Source organism: Rhinatrema bivittatum, chromosome 2 (assembly GCF_901001135.1).
Source record: "Rhinatrema bivittatum chromosome 2, aRhiBiv1.1, whole genome shotgun sequence".
NCBI lineage: Eukaryota > Metazoa > Chordata > Amphibia > Gymnophiona > Rhinatrematidae > Rhinatrema > Rhinatrema bivittatum.
In genome coordinates this window covers 538,021,331-538,046,468 of record NC_042616.1, presented here as the reverse complement: position 1 = coordinate 538,046,468, position 25,138 = coordinate 538,021,331, and the positions used below count along the sequence as shown (strand labels likewise).

Genomic DNA, 25,138 nt, shown 5'->3' with positions numbered 1-25,138 from the left:
TGAAGGTGTGCTGACCCATCTCCGGGAACAGGAGATAGGGGGTCACCTCTCTCTTTATCGGAGGTGGGTCGAGATCAAGTTAGACCAGTGGGTTCTGGAGGTTTCTCAGTGTCCCTCAGGACATCTTCATGGAGTCTCCCTGAAACTCTCAGCAGAAGAGACAAGCAGTGGAGTGTACATTGTCAAGGCTGCTCAGTCTATGGGCTGTAGTTCCAGTGCTCTTAATTTACCCCTCTGGTAAATTAAGATGGACCATTATTCCCTTTATTTTGTTATGCCCAAGAAGGAGACCTCCTTTCGCCCCATCCTAGATCTCAAGGGAGTCAACCGCCATTTGTGGTTGACTCATTTTCGCATAGAAACCTTGCACTCAATGACAATGGCAGTACAATTGGGGGAGTTCCTGACATCTATGGATTTGTCAGAGGCATACCTTCATATTTCCATCTGCCTGGAGCCTCAACGGTTTCTGCATTTCACTGTTTTGGAGCAACATCAGTTTTGAGCGCTGCCTTTTGGGTTGGCCACTGCATCGAGAACCTTTTCCAAGGTTATTTTTGTGGTTGTGGCAGTGTTGAGAGAGGATGGCATTCTGGTTCACCCGTACTTAGCCGATTGACAGATTCGGGCAAAGAGTCTGGAACAGAGCCTTCGGGTCTCACTCTAGGTGATCTCCTTGCTATAGAAACTAGGTTGAGTGGTGAACTTCACCAAGAGCAATCTACAGCCACCCCAGACACTAGAGTATCTTGGTGTTCGGTTCGACATGAAGTAAGGCAGGGTGTTCCTGCTGGAGGGTTGCATTCAGAAGCTGATGGCGCAGGTGCGCCTATTGACAGAAACAATACACTCAACAGTATGGTCTTATCTACAGGTGCCTGGGTTGATGGCGGCCACCATAGAGGTGGTTCCGTGGGCAAGGATGCATATGAACCTTCTTCAGTAAACTCTGCTGGCTCATTGAAGTCCACAGTCTCAAGAATATTCAATATGGATTTGCCTACTGGTGGAGATCAGCATACAGCTACAGTGGTGGTTGCAAGTGGACCATCTAAGGAAGGTGGTTTCCCTACGATCAATAGACTAGCTATTACTCACAACAGATGCAAGCCTCAATGGTTGGGGAGTCCACTGTCAGGAGTTGACAGTGCAAGGGTGCTGGAGTACAGAAGAGTCTCTCTAAAGCATCAATTGACTGGAAGCCCGGCCGTCCAGTTGGCATGCTTATGATTCATTGACCAATTGCAGGGTCGAGTGGTCTGGATAATGTCAGACAATGCAATGACGGTATCTTACATCAGTCACCAAGGAGGAACCAAGAGCCAGCAAATGTCACAGGAAATAGCCCAACTCGTGGAATGGGCAGAAATGCATCTTCAGGAGATCTCGGCCTCCCACATTGCAGGAAAAGGCAATGTAAGAACCAACTTTCTCAGTAGAGTCTGGACCCAGGAGAATGGGAATTGTCAAGGGAGGTGTTTCAACTCATAGTGGACCCCTGGGGCCTCCTGCTTCTAGACTTGCTGGCAACATCTCACAATGAGAAAGTTCCTCGCTTCTTCAGTTGCAGGAAAAATCAAAAGCCCTTGGGCATCAATGTTCTCATGCAGGAATGGCTGGAGAACAAGCTCCTATATGCCTTTCCCCCGTGGCCTGTGTTGGGCAGAATGATTCAGAGGATCAAGAGTCACATGGGGATGGTGCTTCTGGTGACACCAGATTGGCCTAGGATGCCATAGTATGCAGATTTGTAAAGGCTCCTGGTGGACCCTCTTATTTAATTATCAGTTCACAGGGATCTGCTATGGCAGGGGCTTGTTCTTCATGAAGATCCGACTCTGTTTTGTCTTATAGTATGGCCCTTGAGAGAGCTCAGATGCTGAAGCGTGGATATTCCACTTCAGTGATTGCCACCTTGCTGCGAGCAAGAAAGTTCTCCACTTCCTTAGCCTAAGTGTGGGTTTGGCAAGTGTTTGAGGCTTGATCTGAGGGGTTCTACCTCATTCGGTTAAGATTCTGCTCATTTTGAAATATTTACAGAATGGATTAAGAAAAGAGTTGGCCCTTAATTCATTGAAGGTACAGGTGGAGGACTTGCCTGTTTCTGAAGTCAGGTGAATGGTGGACTCTTGTTGACTCATCCAGATGTGGCTCATTTCTTTAAAGAGGTGAAGCATCTTCGTTCTCCTCTGTGGTTACCGGTGCCCTTGTGGAGTCTTAATCTTATTTTGAATTTTCTGGCGGGTCCCACATTTTGACTTCTGCGTTGCCTTTCCTTGAGGTTACTTATCTTGAAAATGTTTTTTCTTGTGGCAATTTGTTCTGCGCATAGAGTCTCCGAATTGCAGGCCTTGTCTTGCCAGGAGACTTTTCTGTGAGTGACTCTGGGGGCAAAAAGGTTGTGTACTGTTCCGTCCTTTTTGCCAAAGGTGGTCTTGGTTTTTCACTTGTATCAAACAATTTCCCTGCTGACTCTGGACAGGGAAAGAGAAGAGGATGAATATCACCTGTTACGGTCCGTGGATGTCGAGGCATATCTTGTGGTATTTAGAGGTTTCTGAACCTCTTAGGAAAACGGACTGGCTGTTTATACTCCTTGGTGGGAGAAAACAGGATGAGCCGATGTTGCAGGCAATAATAGCCCACTGGATTAAGGAGGTAGACTTGGCCACATATATGGATGCTGAGCAGCCGTTGCCTACTCAGGTTAGGGCTTATTCCACTAGGGCTCAGGCAGTGTCATGGGCGGAGATTAGATTGCTGTCTCCTGTCGAGATTTGCCGAGCTGCTACATGGTCCTCCTTACATTCCTTTTCCAGGCATTACTGCCCGGATGTGCAGGCCCGGGAGGACGCAGCCTTCGCATGTGCGATATTGATCAGACCACAGGCAGCCTTCCACCCTGTATGGGAGTAGCTTTGGTACATCTCACTAGTCATGGATCCACCTATCCGATTGCTAAGAAAGGAGAAATTACTACTTACCTGATAATTTCCTTTTCTTTAAAGAGGATAGGTGGATCCACTTTCCCACCCCTGGCTGCTGGATGTTTGTGCTATTGTCCTGCGTGGCTGCATGTTTCAGGGATTACTGGTAAGAGTCAGTCCTGTCCTTAGACTATAGTGTTTTTACACTCCTTGTCTGAGCTCAGTGGTGCCTGTTGGCTGAGTGCTGGAGTGGTTGTTTGTTAATAATCAAGTTTTTGTTAGTTTGTCCACAATTGGCTTTTGCAGAGAATTCTGGCGGGTTGATGTCAGTGCAGGGGTATATATACCATGAGGGTATATACCATGACGTCAACTTTGCTCCTTTTCCATCTGTTGGTAGAGGTGCATAACCCACTAGTTGTGGATCCACCTATCCTCTTTAAAGAAAAGGAAATTATCAGGTAAGTAGTAATTTCTCCTTTCAGTCTGGGTAAATTTATGTGAGAACAGGACATATACATATAAAAGGTAACTTTAAAACGAGCATGTGTGTACTCACATATGCTGGAATTTTAAAGCAGCGCAAGTATGCACGTACTATTTAAAATAAACTTAACAAGTCTTATTTATGCTCATAATTTTAAGCAGTTACGTGAGGAAATGTTACTAGCATATCTTTCCTTAAGACCTGTCAACTTTTACTCGCGCAGGTGAGCATATTTTAAAACATTCGTGCGTGAAGGAAATAACCAGTTTGAGCACTAAGTCTACCAGTTGCCCCGTCTATTTCTAGGTCATCAAGACCCCTCTAATAGTTCAGCATGCACGCCCCCCAGTTTACCCAGACCCCTCACCCAGGTAGTTTTTGGTTATAATGAGTTTTATTCTGATTTACACCTGATCCTGTATGTGCCTCCTGTGTTCCTACTTCCATCTGTGTTCCCTTCTCTCGCCCACCTCTTCTTGCCTTGATCCTTGCTCTCTCTCTCGGACTGATCTCTTGTGCTTGACCTTGGCCTATTATCTGACTTTGCCTGAACAGTGCCTATCTCATCCCCTGCCTGCCTGCCACCTGCCCCAAATTTTGCCTGAACACTGCCTGCCCTGACCATTGGCCTGTTCCTAGACTTCCTTTACTTATTGGAACCTCACCTTAGTCCTGCTGGTCCCTGAACCTAAGGGCTCAGTCTGCTGGGAAAGGGGTTTGTAAAGGTGAAACCTAGACTCAGTCTCTGAGTATGTCCACCTACTGATGGCGTGGACCTAGTGGGTTTGCCTGCTAGACTGCGTGAATCTTGTTGCAGTCCCAAGGGCTCACCCACCGTGACACTCCATTAATTACATATTTTGCTAAATTCATGAACCAATCTTCTGCTAGTCACCTGTCTACTAAACTCATCTCGGTTAGCCAGATAAATGGTAATTTTATAACACTTTGTGCAACTTATGCTTTGTGAAAGCACACCAGTTTGCTTGAGAAATTATCTCAACCTGCACAAAGTTACACCTGCTCTTTGCAGTGTGTAAGCTGTGCAGTTGACTTATGTTCATACTTTTTAAATTCAAAACTTCTGCATGTAAATCCTAACTCTGCCTCCTTGGAATGCTAAATGGGGTTTGCACATACTTTTATGTACGCAAAACCCACACAGTTTTATTAAGGAGCCATTTACACAACAAATGCATGTTTTATGCATATAAATGGCTTTGAAAATCAAAGCATATACATTGGAACCAATTGTATGATTGGTGCATGTTGGCTATGGACAATCAAATAGTGTTCTGCAGGATGATATTTGTGGCATAATTGCTCCCAGGCATGCAGTGGAATTTCAGGGAGTAGCTCAAAGCTGATTAAAATAATTTGGCAGGAAAACTGTGATTGCTTCATAGTGACTGTTAGTATTTAGTATTTTTAGTGTTTGTTTAATATTTATAAACCTCCCATACCATAGCCCTACATTAAAAACATAAAAATGCTTGTTCCTTGGGGGGGAGGGAGGATTGTTGGGGAGAGTAGGGTTCTGGAGTTGTTGTAGGGAGTGGGGGAGTTGAAGGGAGTTGTGATGAATATTGAAAGTTTATTAAATTGTATTGCTCTGTTTGATGATAGTGTGTGCAGAATTATCTCACCACCATAAGTTATGTTATCTGGAAAATTTGTGGAAAGTTTGAATAAAAAAATTTGAAACATAAAAAGAGAGAACAAACTCAAGCACAAACTATCTGTCAGATCAACATCACTGCTCTTCTCAATTACACTCCTCCCAGCAATTCATCAGTATACATTTGAAATATTGCACAATAAGAAGTGGGTATATTTTTTGCAGGTTTTAAAACACAAATGAACGTTTTACATAAAACACAATTAATAAATGAAGGGGAATTGTTAAAGAAGTTTGCCATGCCATTAATTCAGTCCATTATGTCCAGCACATATGGTTTATATTACAGCTTTCAGCACAGCAGTTCATTGTATTCACTTTTCATTCATATTTATTTGTCTCACATTGTTAACAGAGGTATAGTTTGTAAATTTGTGCGTAGAAACAGTTTCTAACCACTTATGCAAAAGCAAATAGTGTACTTTGTGTAAATCTTTCATTAATTATACTGAGCTTTCACCCAGATCACAAACTCTGAGATGTGCAAAACAAAATCTAGGCCAGTAACCTTGCCTGGGAGTAAAAGCAACTGAGGGAAGTGTTACTGGAGTAAAGGTTCTCTACCTGCTTTTTTTGTTGTCTTTATTAGATAAACCTATTGAGATATTTTACTGTATGTCTGTTTAAGATCCCATACAGGTGAAAACCTTTTAAATGCACACAGTGTGGAAGAGGCTTTGTATCCTCAGGAGTGCTGAAAGCCCATGTGCGAACACACACTGGACTAAGAAGCATACAAGTGTCTTGTATGTAATGGAGCTTTTACAACGGGTGGTAGCCTGAGGCGTCATATGGGTATCCATAATGACCTTCGACCCTATATGTGTCCATATTGCCAGAAGACATTCAAGACATCTCTAAACTGCAAAAAGCATATGAAAACTCATAGGTAAGCTTTCTCTTTCCTTCTTCTGTTTCTTAATTTCTCAACAATTCTATAATTCTTCCTGGAAACTTAACAGAAACTTAAATTGCTTTGATCCCAGACATCCTTGTTTTTTTTAGCTTAGTACTTCTTTCTCTTTTTCTTCCTGCTAGGTCAGAACATATGTTGTGATTCTGGCACTGTAAGCCTTTATTTTTCCCCTGTTTAATAGACCCATCATCTCACTATACATATTCTGGTCATTCTAGCAATGAGAGAGGGAGCCAAACACCAGGGCTTCTTCTGTAACTCTGTATCATAGGTAGGGGCGGATTGGCCTATTGAGTCAGCCCAACCACATGGCTGGTGTTGGTTGCAGCTGCTTTCATGCCCCTGGAGCTGCTGTCCCCAAAACCAACCTGCAGCAGGTCTTGTCTCCACTCAAGGCTGCCTTAGTGTTCCGTGTGGCTGCCACGTGCTCTTTGGGACCTGCTCTCCTTCCTTCTATTAGAGCAGCAGCATGGCTTAGGACCTGCACCCCCTCCCTCCCCCCACGCATCACCAAGACAGCAGGAACACTGTCCAGCCTCTGTCTTCCATTCCATTGCCGGTGGGACAAAGAAAACAGCTGTCGGCTGCCGGTGGAGCTGAAAAAAGGAGCTGCTCAGCTGAGGACTGCCGCTAGTTGGACTGAAGACCAGAGCTGCAAGCCCTTGCTGGTGCTCAGACCGGCAAGGATATACAAACAGCTGTGGGCCATCGGTGGAGCCAAAAAAAGGAACTGCTCACTGAGGGATGCCAGTGGGGCCAAACACAGGAACTGCAGGCCAGTAGGACTGAAGAAAGGAGAAAGAGGCAAATTGCATGGTGAAAAAAAAGCTGAGACACAATTGTGAGAGAGAGGTGTGTGTCATATGCGAGCGAGAGGGAGCATGTTTTGTCTGTGAGAGAGAGAGAAGGTCCGTGCTTTTGTCTCTGTCTGAGACAGGGAGCGTGCTTCTATCTCTGTGTCTGTGAGAGAGGAAGAGTGCTTCTATCTCTGTGTCTGTGAGAGAGGGAGCGTGCTTCTGTCCCGCTGTGAGACAGGGATCGTGATTCTGTCCCTCTGTGAGAGGGGGAGCGTGCTTCTGTCTGTGAGAGAGAGAGAGCATGTTTGTTTCTCTGTGAGAGAGGGAGTGTGCTTCTGTCTGTCTGAGAGAGAGGGAGTGTGCATCTGTGTGTATGAGAGGGAGATGCTTCTGTCTGTTCATGTGAGAGAGGGAGGGAGCAGAAAGTTTGTACATCTACCTCTCATCTAATCCATGGCAATAGGATGACTGGAAATTGAACATTCTCATGTATGTAGAGCATGAGATTTTTAATCCTTATTTCTAATTATTGGGTATTTTATGTGTCTCCCAAAAACTTATTTAAAAACAATAAATTAAAAAAAAGTTTTTAAATATTGGATATTCTATTCATCACCTGTTTGAAGTGTTTGTTCATTTTTTATTATGGTTGTAATAGATTTTATATTTCTTGGCTTTATTATTTGATGTTTTGTGAGCGATGGTAATGTTTCTGTTTTTCATATACAGTGTCTGGCTTGTTGTGATTTCTGGTTCAGTTTTTGTCTGCACATTTCTATTTATATTTTATGGTGACTAGAATCAGAAGTTCCCAGGTGCGGGATAGCTTTTTCCATATTAGTTATTCAGTATATCTGCTGTTTTGAAATATTTTATTTGGTGTTTGAAAAATATTTAAAAAATTTCTGAATGAATTTTTAATTATTGGATGTTCTATCAGCTGTTTTGAAATATTAATTCATTTTAGTATGTTTTTACTATTATATTTTACTATTATATTTTATATTTCTTGATTTTATTATTTGGTGTTTTATGAGGAATGGTGATTCTATTTATCCATTGTTGCACTACATGCAGAGTCTGGCTTGTTGTGGTTTTCAATTCTATTTATACTTTATGGTCTCATTATTATGTATTTGGTGAGGGTCTGTCTTGTGTTCTGTCTGTGTCAGATGGAAATGAGATATTCTGTTAGGGTGTAGTTTTTGTGTTGGGAACTATAGCATGGCTTATTCTGTTTTTCTTAACAGGATGTTACGTTCTGTGTGTCCTTGGGTTGTGGCGCGTGAAGACTCCGCCCACAGGGAGGAGCCCTGTGGGACCTTACCACAACAGGCAAGGTCTCAGCAGTGATGGACAACGGAGAGAACAACTTTATTATACAGCCAGTGGAGATCCGAGGAGTGGATCAATAGAGTCAGTCCCAAGAGAGTGACCTGCAGTTGGTCGGTCCGAGTAGTAATCCTCAGCATGGAGTAGTCCGATGAATACCTTCTCTAGGCATAGCTTGTGCTGGCGACTCCGGTAGTGGTCCGCAGCACGGGGTAGGCTGGAAGCCGATGTGAAGTTGCACAAAACTGGAGGGATCTGGTAGTGGCCCGCAAGTGGGGTAACCCAAGGATCCGTGCCACAAAGGTAGAAGAGCAGGTTCTGTACGCACGCCGATACTGTGGAAGTAGGTGGAGGATCAGGCACAGAGGATATCTGAGTGCAATGCAGGAACTCACTGGAACAGAGAAACAGAAAGTAATGGCTCTCCGAGGAGCAGATAGCCTTGAGTGCGGCAAGGCCCCTGAGGAGCAGGTACCTAGGTCACCCAGTAGGATAGCGAGACAGAGTCCCAGTGTGGCAGAAGTAGCAGGACAGGAATCCTTGCTAACTCGTATTGCTAAGAGTCAGCTGAGCTTAAGTATCGTGAGCGGATGACGTCATGCGGTAGGGACGCCCCCAAGGTTCCCGCCATGACGCGTTTAAGAAAGGGGAGGCGCGCACGCCTTAGGTAACCTCGGATGAAAGATGGCTGCCGGAAGCGCCCACGCCATCCCAGGCACGCCGTGAGGGTCGGCGTGTGGAAGCGGAGATCGACATTCTCCCCAGACTCAGAGCTGCATAGAGAAAGGAGGTGAGCAGCAAAGGTCGCAGCCGCCTGCGACCGACAAGCACAACACAGGACATGTATTGGTGAGTCATAGTCTGGCGTAATAGTTGCAGTGTTGCCTTTTAATAGGTAGGGTTGTTACTTTTTGAGTGTTGGTAGTTAGTGTCTTTTTTAGTTTTGGAGGTTTACTATATTGTATTTGTAATTTAGTTACACATGGCTTTCTGAGTGCCAAGCGAAAGCCCATACTCTGTGCATGTTACAGAGGGTTTAATGCTATATGAGTTCCAAGTGTCTTTTTACTTTTTTTTGCAGGGTTTTTTTGGTTGGCACCGCAGTAGTGCATGTAAATATAATAAACATGTAATATTTTTACTTCAGAAGACTGTACTATGAATGTACTTTTTTCATGTAAAATCTTATTACAAATGTATAATTTTTAATTGGGTATGTGGAGAGTGAGGGTGGGGCTGTGCTGGGGCAAGACAGTAAGGTTTTTCCTAGGTGCCTGATGCCCTGCTGCTCTGGCTCCATATAAGAAAGCAGAATTCCATCTGGAGTTGTGCTGTCATAGACCAGGTTTTCTCTAATAGTGATGCATATCATCTTGGCTAGGGCTTAATTTTTCTTTTTCTTAATTCCTGGAGGAAGACAGAAGTATGGATCATGTCTGGTACCCCTCCACCCCAGGAATTGGTAGGCAGAGCAGATCCTATGATAGTGTTTACCAACAAGTGTGCCTCCAGGCTTGATCAAGTGTTCCATGGAAAAGTCACCACCGCCTGATGCCCTGATCCAGGGCACCACCTGGGCTCTGCTCAGCAACAAGAGACACCAAACAGTGGCTCTTAAACTGATAGAAACGCCTTTCTAAGAATATGTGTAAAGCATGCCTCTTCTAGCTACAATATAAGCCCTGGAGTGTGGTAATTAATGGGCAGCATTTAGGGCAGAGATGGCACCCACTTTGTGCCGTATATAGCCCCTCCTCATCTTCTTATGTGAATCCTTGAAGCCTCTTATCCTCAGGACGAGTAAGATGGGGAGAGATTGCACTGAGCATTGTATGTGATTCATTTTGAGAGCTGGGAGCAGCAGCAAATGAGCTGTGTCAGACACATGCAGTAGCCAAGGCAACTAACTGAGCCAGTGCCTCCCACCACACCAATTTCTCCCTTCTTCCTTGGAAGCTGATAGACTGTGCCATGCTGTATTTGCACCCTCTCTTCTGTTTTGGAAGAGAGACTGGTGGGGCTTTCAAAGCTTCCCTAGCCTTTTTGGCCATGTAAGACCTCTCCATGTCTGCACTGTTTGCTCCATGGAGGACGATGTTTCACATAACGTTTTCGTTAATGTAGGTTTGATTTAGGTGTGAAAAGTTGGGAAACATTTGCCTAAGGAACCATAAAAGTAGCAGAATCTGTGTCAATGAAAATTGGCTGGAGTGGGGGCTCTTAGGGAGGATAAGGCCATTGCAGAAAGACTAAATGAATTCTTTGCTTCCATGTTTACTAATGAGGATGTTGGGGAGATACCAGTTCTGGAGATGGTTTTCAGGGGTGATGAGTCAGATGAATGGAAACAAATCACTGTGAACCTGGAAGATGTAGTAGGCCAGATTGACAAACTAAAGAGCAGCAAATCACCTGGACCGGATGGTATACATCCTAGGGTACTGAAGGAACTAAAAAATGAAATTTCTGATCTATTAGTTAAAATTTATAACCTATCATTAAAATCATCCATTGTACCTGAAGACTGGAGGGTGGCCAATGTAACCCCAATATTTAAAAATGGCTCCAGGGACTCTCCGGGTAGCTATAGACCAATGAGCCTGACTTCAGTGCCAGGAAAAATAGTGGAAACTATTCTAAAGATCAAAATCGTAGAGCATATTGAAAGACATGGTTTAATAGAACACAGTCAACATGGATTTACCCAAGGGAAGTCTTGCCTAACAAATCTGCTTCATTTTTTTGAAGGGGATAATAAACATGTGGATAAAGGTGAACCAATAGATGTAGTGTCTTTGGATTTTCAGAAGGAGTTTGAGAAAGTCCCTCATGAGAGGCTTCCAAGAAAACTAAAAAGTCATGGGATAGGATGCGATGTCCTTTCGTGGATTACAAGCTGGTTAAAAGACAGGAAACAGAGAGTAGGATTAAATGGTCAATTTTCTCAGTGGAAAAGGGTAAACAGTGGAGTGCCTCAAGGATCTGTACTTGGATTGGAGCTTTTCAATATCCCCTTCAAAAAAATGAAGCAGATTTGTTAGGCAAGACTTCCCTTGGGTATGATCTGGAAAGGAATACGAGTGAGGTTATCAAATTTGCAGACAATACAAAACTATTCAGAATAGTTAAATCACAAGCGGATTGTGATACATTACAGGATGACCTTGCAAGACTGGAAGATTGGGCATCCAAATGGCAGATGAAATTTAATGTGGACAAGTGCAAGGTGTTGCATATAGGGAAAAATAACCCTTGATGTAGTTACACGATGTTAGGTTCCATATTAGGTGCTACCACCCAGGAAAAAGATCTAGGCATCATAGTGGATAATACTTTAAAATTGTCGGCTCAGTGTGCTGCAGCAGTCAAAAAAGCAAACAGAATCCTAGGAATTATTAAGAAGGAAAATGATTAATAAAATGGAAAATGTCATAATGCCTCTGTATCGCTCCATGGTGAGACCGCACCTTGAATATTGTGTACAGTTCTGGTTGCCGCATCTCAGAAAAGATATAGTTGCGATGGAGAAGGTACAGAAAAGGGCAACCAAAATGCTAAAGGGGATGGAACAGCTCCCCTATGAGGAAAGGCTGAAGAGATTAGGGCTGTTCAATTTGGAGAAGAGACAGCTGAGGGGGGATAAGATAGAGGTCTCTAAGATCATGAGAGGTCTTGAACGAGTAGATGTGAATCGGTTATTTACACTTTCGAATAATAGAAGGACTAGGGGGCATTCCATGAAGTTAGCAAGTAGTACTTTTAAGACTAATCGAAGAAAATTCTTTTTCACTCAACGCACAATTAAGCTCTGGAATTTGTTGCCAGAGGATTTGGTTAGTGCAGTTAGCATAGCTGGGTTTAAAAAAAGTTTGGATAAGTTCTTGAAGGAGAAGTCATTAACTGCTATTATTCAAGTTTACTTAGGGAATAGCCACTGCTATTAATTGCATCAGTAGCATGGGATCTTCTTAGTGTTTGAGTAATTGCCAGGTTCTTGTGGCCTGGTTTGGCCTCTGTTGGAAACAGGATGCTGGGCTTGATGGACCCTTGGTCTGACCCAGCATGGCAATTTCTTATGTTCTTATGTTCTTAGACCCTGAGAAGTAGAGGCAAGCTAGTATAATAGAAAGGGAGGGGGTGAGCCAGAAGGAGGTACCAGTGCAGAGCTACTGAGGCTTCTGTCTGAAATGACTGGGCTGACTCTGAGAGGAGCAGCTGGCTATGGAACCAGTGAGTGTCCTGGAGCATGAGGGTGCTAAGAAGGGGTGAGAACGGGAAAGGGAGGGGGCTGCGGCAGGCTGAGGAAGGGTTGGCAAGAAGCATCAACTTTTACATAATGATGCAGCACTGCTAGGGCAGGTAGTAGTCAGTGAATGATGCAAAGAACTCTGGTCTCTCAGAGAATGAGTTTGATCTCTGGAAGCTAGAGTGGCAGACCTGGAGGAGCTGTGGCAGACAGAGAGGTATATAGATGAGATCTTCAGGGACATAGCCAAATCCATACTTCAGACTGGCGGCCCTGGTGCTGCCTTGGAGGAAGGAAGGTCTCATGATCGGAGAGCATCAACTTGGGGCAGCAGGAAAGGTTTCTGTAGCCAAGGACCTGCTATCCAGGTGGTGCATTGTCCTCTCACACCAAGGATGTGTCTCCCAGTGCTCCTGCCTAGGAGGGAAGGCTTAGGTTCGCCGTCATAGTTGGTGATTCGACTATTTGGAATGTAGACAGCTGGATGCAGACATGTTACCAGGCGTGAGGATCGCCTGGTAACATGTCTACCTGGTGCGAAGGTGTCTGAGCTCATGCAAGACCTAGATAGGATTTTAGACAGTGCTGGGGAGGATCCGTCTGTCATTGGTACATGTGGGCACCAACAACATAGGAAAATGTGGGAAGGAGGTTCTGGAATTTACACCCTTAGGTAGAAAGCTGAAATTCAGAACCTCCAGAGTAGCATTCTCTGAAATGCTTCCTGTTCCAAGTGCAGGCAGAGTTCTGGATGAATCGATGGTGTAAAGAAGATGGATTCAGTTTTGTAAGGAACTGGGGAACCTTTTGGGGAAGGGGGAGTCTCTTCCGAAGGGATGGGCTCCACCTTAACCAGGGTGGAACCAGACTGCTGGCACTAACCTTTAAAAAGGAGAGAGAGCAGCTTTTAAACTAGAACAAAGGGGAAAGCTGACAATCGCTCAGCAGCGCGTGGTTCAGAGAGAGATATCTTCAAAGGATACTAATGATGCATTAGAATTAGGGCATTCTGACAGTGAGGTTCCAATAATAAGAAAAGTAGTCCAAGTGCCTGTAACTAAAAACTCACCTGAGCTAAAAAATTCTAACTTATCCCTATCAATTAAAAAGTAGAATGAAAATACAAACAAAAAACACACTTTGAAATGTTTGTATGCTAATGCCAGAAGTCTAAGAAGTAAGATTGGAGAATTAGAATGTATAGCAGTGAATGATGACATAGACTTAATTGGCATCTCAGAGACATGGTGGAAGGAGGACAACCAATGGGACAGTGCTATACCGGGGTACAAATTATATCGCAATGACAGAGAGGAGCACTCGGGAGGCGGTGTGGTGCTTTATGTCCGGGATGGCATAGAGTCCAACAGGATAAAGATCCTGCATGAGACTAAATGTACAATCAATCTTTATGGGTAGAAATCCTTTGTGTGTTGGGGAAGAGTATAGTGATAGGAGTGTACTCCTGTCCACCTGGCTAAGATGGTGAGACGGATAGTGAAATGCTAAGAGAAATTAGGGAAGATAACCAAATGGGAGATTTCAATTACCCCAATATTGAATAGGTAAATGTAACATCAGGACATGTTAGAGAGATAAAGTTCCTGGATGGAATAATTGACAGTTTTATGGAGGAAATGGTTCAGGAACTGATGAGAGAAGGAGCAATTTTAGATCTAATTCTCAGTGGAACACAGGATTTGGTGAGAGAGGTGTAATGGTGGTGGGGCTGCTTGGCAATAGTGGTCATAATATGATTAAATTTGAATTAATGTGCTAAATGTTCAAAAGGGAAACTTTGATAAAATTGGAAAAATAGAAAAATCCTAAAAGGAACAGCTACAAAGGTAAAAAGTATGCAAGAGGCACATTGTTAAAAGATACTATCCTAGAAGCACATTCTAGATGTATACCATACATTAAGAAAAATGGAAGGAAGGCAAAATGATTACCGGCATGGTTAAAAGGTAAGGCGAAAGAGGCTATTTTAGCCAAATGTTCTTCATTCAAAAATTGGAAGAAGGATCCAAACGAATAAAATAGGATAAAGCATAAGCAGTGGCAAGTTAAATGTAAGATTAGGCTAAGAGAATTTGAAAAGAATTTAGCCGTAGAGGCACAAACTCCCAGTAAAATCTTTTAAAAATATATCTGAAGTACAAAGCCTGCGAGGGAGTCAATTGGACAGTTAGATGATTGAGAGCTTAAAAGGGCACTTAGAGAAGACAAAGCTATTGTGGAAAGATTGATTTCTTAGCTTCAGTGCTTACTGAAGAGGATGTTGGGGAAGTACCCGTACTGGAGAAGTTTTTCATGGGTAATGATTCAGATGGACTGAATCAAATCACGGTGAATCTAGAAGATGTGATTGGCCTGATTGACAAACTGAAGAGTAGTAAATCACCTGGAGTGGATGGTAGGTTTCTGAAGGAACTAAAAATGAAATTACAGATCTATTAGTTAACATTTGTAATCTATTATTAATATCATCCATTGTACCTGAAGACTGGAGGGTGGCTAATGTAACCCCAATATTTAAAAAGGGCTCCGGGGTGATTCGTGAAACTACAGCCCAGTTAGCCTGACTTCAGTGCTAGGAACAATAGTGGAAAATGTTGTAAAGAACAAAATCACAGAACATATAGAAAGACATGGTTTAATGGAACAAAGTCAGCATGGCTTTACCCAAGCAAGTCTTGCCTCAGAAATCTACTTCACTTTTTTGAAGGGGTTAATAAACATGTAGATAAAGGTGAACAGGTAGATGTAGTGTATTTGGATTTTCAGAAGGCATTTGATAAAGTTCCTCATGAGAGGCTTCTAAGAAAACTAAATAGTCATGGGATAGGAGGCGATGTCCTTTTGTGGATTACAAAGTGGTTAATAGACAGGAAACAGAGAGGAGGATTAAATGGACAATTTTCTCAATGGAAAAGGGCAAACAGTGGAGTGCCTCAAGGATCTGTACTAGGACCTGTGCTTTTCAGTATATTTATAAATGATCTGGAAAGGAATATGAGTGAGGTAATCACATTTACAGATGATACACAATTATTCAGAGTAGTTAAATCACAAGCAGATTGTGATAAATTGCAGGAGGACTTTGTGAGACTGGAAATTGGGCATCCAAATGGCAGATGAAATTTAATCTGGATAAGTGCAAGGTGATTCATATACGGAAAAATAACCCATGATGTAGTTACAGGATGTTAGGTTTAATATTAGGAGCTACCACCCAGGAAAGAGATCTAGGCATCATAGTGGATAATACATTGAAATTGTCGGCTCAGTGTTCTGCGGCAGTCATAAAAGCAAACATTATGTTAGGAATTATTAGGAAGGGAATGGTGAATAAAACGGAAAACGTCTTAATGCCTCTATATCGCTCCATGGTCAGATCACATCTTGAATACTGTGTACAATTCTGGTTGCAGCATCTCAAAAAAGATATTTGCGATGGAGAAGTTACAGAGAAGGGCAACCAAAATGATAAAGGGGATGGAACAGCTCCCCTATGAGGAAAGACTAAAGATATTAGGGCTTTTCAGCTTGGAGAAGAGACGGCTGAGAGGGGATATGATAGATGTCTTTAAAATCATGAGAGGTCTAGAACTGGTAAATGTGAATCGGTTATTTACTGTTTTGGATAATAGAAGGACTAGGGGCACAATTAAAACTAATCTGAGAAAATTCTTTTTCACTCAACGCACAATTAAGCTCTGGAATTTGTTGCCAGGGGATGTGGTTAGTGCAGTTAGTATAGCTGGGTTTAAAAAAGGTTTGGATTAATTCTTGGAGAAGTCCATTACCTGCTATTAATCAAGTTGACTTAGAAAATAGCCACTGCTATTACTAGCATCAGTAGCATGGGATATACTAAGTTTTTGGGTACTTGCCAGGTACTTGTAGCCTGGATTGCCACTGTTAGAAACGGCATGCTTGATCTGACCCAGTATGGCAATTTCTTATGTTTATTTTCTTATGAGCACATGACAGCAGCACACAACAAATGTCTCTGTGTGTGTCTTTGTCTATGACTGATTGTGTGTGTCTGAGCCACTGGCTGTGAGTATGGTTGTGTCATTACTTGGCAACTGGTTCTATCTACTTTGCAATCCGAAAGGACCTGAAGCAGGTCAATGACATTTTGAAGGTGGTCCACTTCTGAATGGAAACTGTAAGAGCTATAATTTTGGAGGTGCAGAAAAGAGAATATCTGACATCCTTAGACCTAACAGAAGCATATCTTCACATTCCAATCCAAAAGGATCGTCAGTGCTTCCTGTGGTTTGCGGCACTGGGCCAACATTTTTAGCTTCAGGCCCTGTTATTTGGGTTCCCAAGGACCTTCTCGAAGGTGATGGCAGTGGTGGCTGCGTCACTGCACAAGGAAGGTATTTTAGTGCACCTGTATTTGGATGATTGGTTGATAAAGGCAAAGTCCCTTCTGGAGAATGTTTTGGCTTCCCAGCATGCAATCCAGATGTTCCAGGACTTGAGGAAGATTGTCAATTTTTCAAAGAGCAATTTTCAGCACACTCAGAATCTGGAGCATCGAGTGGCTAAATTCAACATGGAGATAGATCATGAGCTCCTTACGTCCCAGAGAATTTAGAAATTATGTAGTCAGATCCAGGCACTACAGAAAACCAAGAATCCTACGGTGTGGTCCTATCTCCAGACTCTTGGATCCATGGCATTGGCCTTGGATCTGGTGCCCTGGGTGAGGGTGGATATTCGCCCTCTTTAGAAGGCTTTGATCTTCAGGTGGAATCCCCAGTCCCAAGAGTATTCAATAAGGTTGCCGATATCAGACATGTCAAGGCAAAGTCTCCAATGGTGGCTGGACACCAGGCACTTGGAATGGGGAGTGCAGTTAATGACCCAGCTTGGATCATATTTACGGTTGCCAGTTTATTAGGCTGGGTGGAGGAGGGGGGCACATCAACCTTCTAGAAACCAGGGCGATTTGGCTGGCTTTTCTTAAGTTTGTGTCTCAGAGTGTGGGAAAGGCGATATGCATTATGTCCTACAATGCCACGGTGACAGCATATACTTTGAAATGTCTGCATATGAATGCTAGAAGTCTAAAAAATAAGATGGGAGAGTTATAGTGTATAGCACTGAATGAAGAGATATATATAATTGGCATCTCAGAGACCTAGTGGAAGAAGAATATTCAGTGGGACACTGTGATAGGATACAAATTATATCAAAATAATAGGATGGATCAAATTGGTGGAGGGGTAGCATTATATATTAAAGAGGGCACTGAGTTAAACAGGATAGAAGATCTGCAGGAAACAAAATGCAGTGTTGAATCTTTATGGATAGAAATTCTAGGTGAAAAGGGGAATAAAATAGCAGTGGGAGTGTATTATCATCCACCTGTCCAAAATGAGAAGACAATGAAATGTTAATAGAAATTAGAGAAGCTAACAAAATCAGCAGAACAGTAATAATGAGTGATTTCAATTACCTCAGTACTAATTGGGTGAATGTCACATCAGCACATGCTAGAGAGGTTAAGTTCCTAGATGAAATAAATGACTGCTTCATGGAGTAGCTGGTACAAAAATCAATAAAAGGGGAAACTATTTTAGACCTAGTCCTTAGTGGAACACAGGATTTGGTGCAAGAGGTAACCGTGTTATAGCCACTAGGCAATATTAAGCACAAGATGATCAGGATCGACTTAATAACTGGAGGGAGAATATTAAAGAAATCTACTGCAACATCATTTAACTTTCAAAAGGGTGTCTATGATAAAATGAGGAAAATAGGAAAAAAACTGAAAGGAGAAGCAGCAAAGGTTAAGAGTTTACATCAGGTATGGACCTTGTTTAAAAACACCATCTTGGAATCCCAGACCAGATGTATTCCATGCATTAGAAAAGATGTAAGGAAAACTAAACAATTACCTGCATGGGTTAAAGGTGAAGTGAGAGAGGCTATGATATTTAAAAGAACATCTTTTAAGAAATGGAAAAGTAAGATGGTAACATAATGATGGCAGAAAAGGACCAGCTGGCCCATCCAATCTGCCTACCAAGCTTCTTATGGTAGTATCTGCTGCTCTGTGCAGGATACACCCATGTTTCTCTCAAGGGTAATAACCGATGCTCCGTGCAGTTACCCCCAAGCCTTATGATAAGGGTAGTAATATTTACAATCAAAACTAAGGAAAGTTAAACCCATAAATAACAGCTAGCAGGTGAGGAAATTATGTCATTGGAGCAATTTGGCAGCCTAAATCTGAACTCTTCTACCAAGTAGTCAAATCCAGAATTTTGTCTTGGGCATCTTGGGGCGATTTTTAGTTCCACTTCTCTGTTTTGCTCCCTATAACCTGGCGATGTTGGTCAAAGAGAAACCGGTCGACTTTCGTAAGTTTTCTTACAACAAACTCGATGATGGCCGAGAGGTCAATCCTGAGATGATGGCAGTGGGCAATAGTATCAAACCGGAAGTAGGCCCCAATGGCGTGGCTCCCCTTCCAGACACCGACTTGCCTACCCAAGTGGAATTCTGTAGCTGGTTTTATGATCTCCAACAAGATATTAAGAATTATAAATAAGAAATGATGGATTTGATAGTTGATATAAAAGAGGAAATTTCTGGGTGGAGGCAAGATGGTGGCATAGTCTGAGGTCGATGCGGGAGCTGCTACTTGCTTCTGGGATTGAGAAGATTTCCTCTAATGCCTGCAAAGCGAAAGGGAAATATGAGGGTTTACCCTTCCCCTACCTTTACCCTCGCCTATTCAGCAAGAAATAAGCCGCTACATGACCTCACCTGCACTCAAACTTCCAGGAACTGAGGATACTGATGTGCCGAGCAGCTTGGGAGGGCAGCTCGAGCCGTCAGAGGAGGCTTCGCTAAGTCCCAATCATAGACCACCACCCACGCAGAGAGCGAGCAATGGAAGGACCCGGAGGAACTTCCGAAGAGGTCATCAGTTCAGGTCCAGAGGTGGGGCTGTGCAAGCTCGAGAGGAGGGACTGGGAGTGGAGGCAGTCGGCCCGAGACCAGAGGAGGAAAGTGGAGGACTGGTTTCGATAAACCCCCTTGGTGGGGGCGAGGAACAGGCTGCCAGCGGTGAGTCCCTGGGAATCCTATTACGGCCCGCAGTGGTCACACTAGGTACATTGTGGGACTTAATGTCTGGAATGGTGAGCAATGTTAAAGGCTTAAATGAGAAACTGGACACTATCAATGTTAGAAATCAGCAAGACATCTTCCATATTCAAAAACAAATAAAAAATTCAGTGGACAGAGTCAAAATACTCGAAGAGAAGGAGAAAAACAGTCAAGAGTTCAACACGGCTGTGGTTAAAGATAGATTTTATCTAGACAGATTGAGATTCTTGAAAATAATGCCAAGTGTTTGAATTTGCGATTTCTTAACTTCCCAGAATGGTTGGGGAAGTACCGTCAATAACAGTTAAAAAGTTTTTGCTAGAAAAGCTTGGCTTTACTGAAGTTGATCTTCCAATGGTTAATCTGTTGTTTTCTTCTGAAATCAAAAAATGTAAATAACAGGTCTGAAATGCCGTTTCAAGGGGATCTTACAAATTTTCTTGAAAATTCTGCCTTACCAGTTATTGATTGGGGTACTCTATTAGTAACTTTTCCAGTCCTATGGACTTTACTGAAATATTTTTTCATAATTTTATTTAACACCCCATCATGTTCTTTGATAAAGCGGTTAAGATTTTCCCTGATTTAGCAATAACCACAGTGGTCCGGCGAAAAGGCTTTCTTGCCTTTCGCCAAGAAGTAATATCTTTGGGGTTCTCTTTTACCCTACGTTTCCCATGTAAGTGTTTGATGGAATTTGTTGCCAGAGGATCTGGTTAGTGCAGTTAGTGTAGCTGGGTTCAAATAAGGTTTGGATAAGTTCTTGGAGAAGTCCATTAACGGCTATTAATCAAGTTTACTTAGGGAGTAGCCACTGCTATTAATTGCATCAGTAGCTTGGGATCTTCTTAGTGTTTGGGTAATTGCCAGGTTCTTGTGGCCTGGTTTGGCCTCTGTTGGAAACAGGATGCTGGGCTTGATGGACCCTTGGTCTGACCCAGCATGGCAATTTCTTATGTTCTTCTTATGATAAGGAAACAGGAGGATCTCTTTATTTTCTATATGCCTGAACAATTAAAAAGCTTTGTGGAACAAAGGAAACTAGCCACTTCTTCCACTGTATCTAGTTAATGAAACAGATAGAAAAGTGCAGGTGTGCTATGTTAAGTCTGTACTTTAAATAACAATTTAGGATGTTATCTCCCAAATAATTTCTGCCTCATGTTGAAATTTCTAAATTGCTGTCTGTATTATTATAGTGGAAATGGCATAATGATAAGATTGAGTTGAGTTGTTACTGCTTATATTTATATTTTTGCTGAAATTGTCCAGACCACGTATTTCTGTTGCAAACTGATGTTTGGTTTGTATATGAAAATGATAAATAAAGAAAAAAAAAAGAGGAAATTTCTGATTCGAGCCGCTATCTAGATATGACGGACAACAAAACTGAGTCATAGGCCAAAGGGATGCGCTGTTTGCAGACTGAGCACAAATCCTTACAGTTGGAATGTGCATGCTTTTCAGATAAACTAGAGGATTTTAAAAATAGATCCCGGCAGAATAGCCTGTGCTTTAGAGGAGTGCTGGAGACGTCTGCGTTTATGGACTGTGAGTCGGTAGTGATCAAACTTTGCCAAAGTTTACTGCCTCCCTTGGAACAACCTGTCCAGGAACAGCTAGTATCCATTAAGTTACAGAGCATCAGCGCCCAGAGAAGTCCAAGAATGGCTTGCCAATCTCCCCTACATAGGTGAAAACCTCTTTAGGGATAAATTCTGGGATGCATTAGCGCAATTGAAGGATCATCATGAGACCCTTCAACACCTTTCCGCCAGCGCTTCTGACGCCCCAGCCTTGGCCAGGAAGCCCTCCAGGCTGGGGTCCCGGAAGCCCTTTTACAGGCAGAGGAAATATCCTCCGGCCTCCAGGGCATGCACACCTCACACCAGCTCCAAGGGCTGCCCTCGCCAATAGCGAGCACCTAGACCCCAGCTGGCGCCCCAGTAAGCCCCTGACAAGGACTTTTGACTGGCAGCATGGGAGCGGAAGTAAGTTGACCGTACCCTGGTGCCAGATCCCCCAGTAGGAGGCAGGCTCTTTCGCTTAGCCCATTGCTGGGAAAAGATCACGTCGAACCGCTGGATCCTTGTTATCATCCATCAGGGGTACCGTCTGAACTTCAATCAACTCCCAGAGGCCTCTCCCCCATGTCCATCTTTGGGTTTGTCCGTCCAGCAGGTCGTACTTCAAACGGAACTCTCTGCCCTCCTCATAGCAGGTGCAGTGGAACCGGTCCCTCGCCATCAGCAGGGCCGAGGGTTCTATTTGAGGTATTTCCTCATTCTGAAAAGGAATGGCAGCTTGCGCCCCATCCTCATCCTAAGGGCACTGAACAAGTTTCTCGCAAGAGAAAAGTTCAAGATGGTCTCGGCACATTGATCCCGCTCCTCAGAAGAGGAGACTGGCTCTGCTCCCTCAATCTCAAAGAGGCTTAAGCTCACATAGCCATTTTCCCCAGCCACCAGAAGTACCTCTGCTTTGTGTTGGGGGAGGACCATTACCAGGACAGGGTGCTGCACTTTAGGCTGGCCTATGGCCGCCTGTCTCAGGCATCGGTCGGTGCATGTCTTCCCATACCTAGACGACTGGTTGGTCAAAAGCGATTCCTGCACAGGGGCCTTGAATGCTCTGGCCCTGACAGTACAGACACTACAGACTTTAGGGTTTGTTATCAACTACTCCAAGTCTCATCTCTGTCCATCTTCTCAGCTGGACTTCATAGGGGCCAGACTTCTCTACTGGGTACAAAATAATGAGGAAAAAATGATTCATCAAGATCCATTGACAAAGCTTTCACCCCTCTTTGCTTATCTTAGAGTGGTTAGCTCTGCATCCCTAAACAATGACTTGCTCCATTAGGACTTACCTCACCCAAAATTCAGCTTCTCAGAGTCATGGTAGTCAGGTGAACCTTCAGTAGAATGTGTGTCTCTGGCTGATTGTTACGGTTCCGCTCTCCGATTTCCTTGGTTTTTCAGTGTCTGATGTTCTGTTGCAATCTGAAGTTCCAGTATCTCTATCTTATGCCCCCAGGCAAGATAGTCCCACTTAACATTATGAGTGGTATTACTTGTTGCCAGGCTTTATGCTTGACCACTTTTGATTGGCTATCAGCTGATCAGAGGGACTCTCTGCTTACATCAGTGAGTTCGTTATGGTGAGACCATTATCTTCTGCTCTGAGAAGTTAGTGTCATATATTTCTTGCCAGATTTCTTGTGACCATCTGCCCCAGTTCAATTTATGACTGTTGCTAAAGTCTCTCTTGACCATACAGACAATGTGCAGCTGGAGATCTGCAATAGTGTAGCTACACTAACCTCAAAAAGCCCTCTTTCCCATTGTTAAAGCAGCTTGTTATGTATATGTGCAAGGCTTAATTTATGCATAAGGCCAAGAAATAATCTTACTACTTTTGGGTTTGTTAGTTCTTCTTTGAATGCATGGGGAAAAAGAAAAGTGTGGCTATGTAACCATATGTGGAGATGGCTCGGTAGCATCCCTTCCCCCTACCCCCATTTTTAAACTTAATTTGAGACTGTGTGCCTTCCCCTTCAGATTGCTAAGTTAAAACACATTTTGGCTCCTTAGCATTCCAAAATAAATCTAATTTATCTCTTCTTTAATTGAATTTTCAGTACTGCTGAATAAGCAAGTTTTAGCCGACTGAACCTTACCTGGATAAAAGAGGACGTGCAGGGGGTGATTCTTAAATATAGCTAGGTAGCGCTGATATTCAGCGCTGTTTAGCTAAGTTTATAAGAATAAGTCTGGTCATGCTGGAGAGCAGGACTAAAGTTGTCTGGGTTAACTTACCTGGATAACTTTAACTTATCTGGGTATATTTAGCAGGAAACTTATCTAACTGAATACTCTGACTTAAGTTATCCAGTTAAGTTTACCTGAATAACTTACTACCTGCCACTCTGCTCAATATTGACCTCAAAATGTTGCATACATTTTTCAGACCAGGGCATATTTTTAGTTTTGCTGCACAGTTAACGCGGTTAATTTCCACCATTTTTTCATTCTTAGGTATGAACTTGCCCAGCAACTCCAGCAGCACCAGCAAGCATCCTCTATAGATGATTCCACAGTAGACCAGCAAAGTATCCATGTATCCACTCAGATGCAGGTGGAGATAGAGAGTGATGATCTCCAGCAAACAGTTCCTGTTGGTACAGGTCACGAAGCTATGCTAGAACTAGAACCGCAGCAAGTAGTAGGCACAGAAGAAACTACCCTAGGCCAAGGATTGACTGAACAATCTTTGGATCAGGAGGAAGGTACTATGTTGAGAGCAATAAAACTCTTGGTATTTGATTGTAGATTGCAAGCATTTTAGTTTTGAAAAGAACAGAATTTTCTTATAGGTGCCATGAAAAAATATAAAAATGTTTTGGAGATTGTGGTGTGTTTCAATATGTTTAAGAGATTTTGGTGCTGTGTGGTTTTATTGCAACATGTTACAGTTAGTGCAGATGCTGGTAATATTCAATACCTTTTTATTAAATTCTTTCTCTTCCCATCACCCTAACTTGTTTTTCTGATTTCAGATAGATTTGTGACATCTCAGCATGCTCTACAGGACAATATAAATCAGTTTGAGCAGCAAACTATACCACAACAATCATTTGATCAGCAAAGTTTAGCACAAGGTTGGTCATTATCAATAGACTATTATTTTTGTGCTTTTAATCGGTTGTAATCACTCTGGCAAATTTTTATTCTTCTATAGATTTTTAAGGTGTTTTCTACTGTGAATTATGTACTATGTTATAAACAGGATGGCAGAAATCTAGTCACCAAGGTACTGCTTATGACTTTAAGAATGTCAAAAGCAACTATATTAATACAGTAAGTCACCATATTGCCCATTGCTGTAGAGCCTGAAACTAATAGGGTGCTTTGGAACATTTCACTCACTAGACTTTGGAGAAAGAAAAGTACTTGAAATTAATAATATACTTACTTGTTCTTAGGGGAGAAGGCTGATCAAACATTACCATACGGTCGCTCCCACTTCAAACAATATTTCTTACTACTGCTGAACTGTCAGAGACAGGAAAATTCATCTTAGTTTTACTGTCACTGGACCATCACTTGGTGGAGTTAACTGGTGCAGAGATCAACAGAGGAACAGGAAGGCAGCTGTTCATGGGACCAAACACTTGCTGAGCATATTTGGCAGGCATTGCTGCCTAACCTGGCAGATGGAGAGAATAGGGACAAATGAATGGACAGTCAGAGGAATTTTTTGATAAGTGTCAGTCTACCATCATCTTGCAGCTGCTTAACTTTTATGCCAGCCTTTCTTTGAACTCTGTCAGCTGAGCTTACTCATTAGTTAAAAAGAGGTTAGGGTAAGTAAACTACAGAAAAGAAAAAGAAACGCTGTAGAAAAGTTAATATGCATTAAAAACTGGTTGAAGCTACTTATGCCTAAACACTGGCAATAAAATGACCATCCTCCCAGAGGGGCACATTAGCAACTGTTGCACTGATGAGACAGAAAATAGAACAGAAGAAATATAGGAAAGGCAGCCTTATGGCAAAATAGTAAGGAAAAAAAAAAGAGAGAAAATTGGATTATGGGGAAGTGAATCAAGGAAA

General features: G+C 42.8%; 1 protein-coding gene across 1 annotated transcript in view; it reads left to right on the top strand.

Annotated features, from left to right (window-relative positions):
* The window catches only part of ZNF236 (zinc finger protein 236), a 531,902-nt gene that overhangs the window by 220,828 nt on the left and 285,936 nt on the right, over positions 1-25,138 (top strand). The window contains 5 exon segments of the mRNA XM_029590848.1: positions 5,721-5,731; positions 5,734-5,825; positions 5,827-5,981; positions 23,561-23,811; positions 24,082-24,183. Coding sequence (XP_029446708.1) covers positions 5,721-5,731; positions 5,734-5,825; positions 5,827-5,981; positions 23,561-23,811; positions 24,082-24,183 — 611 coding nt within the window.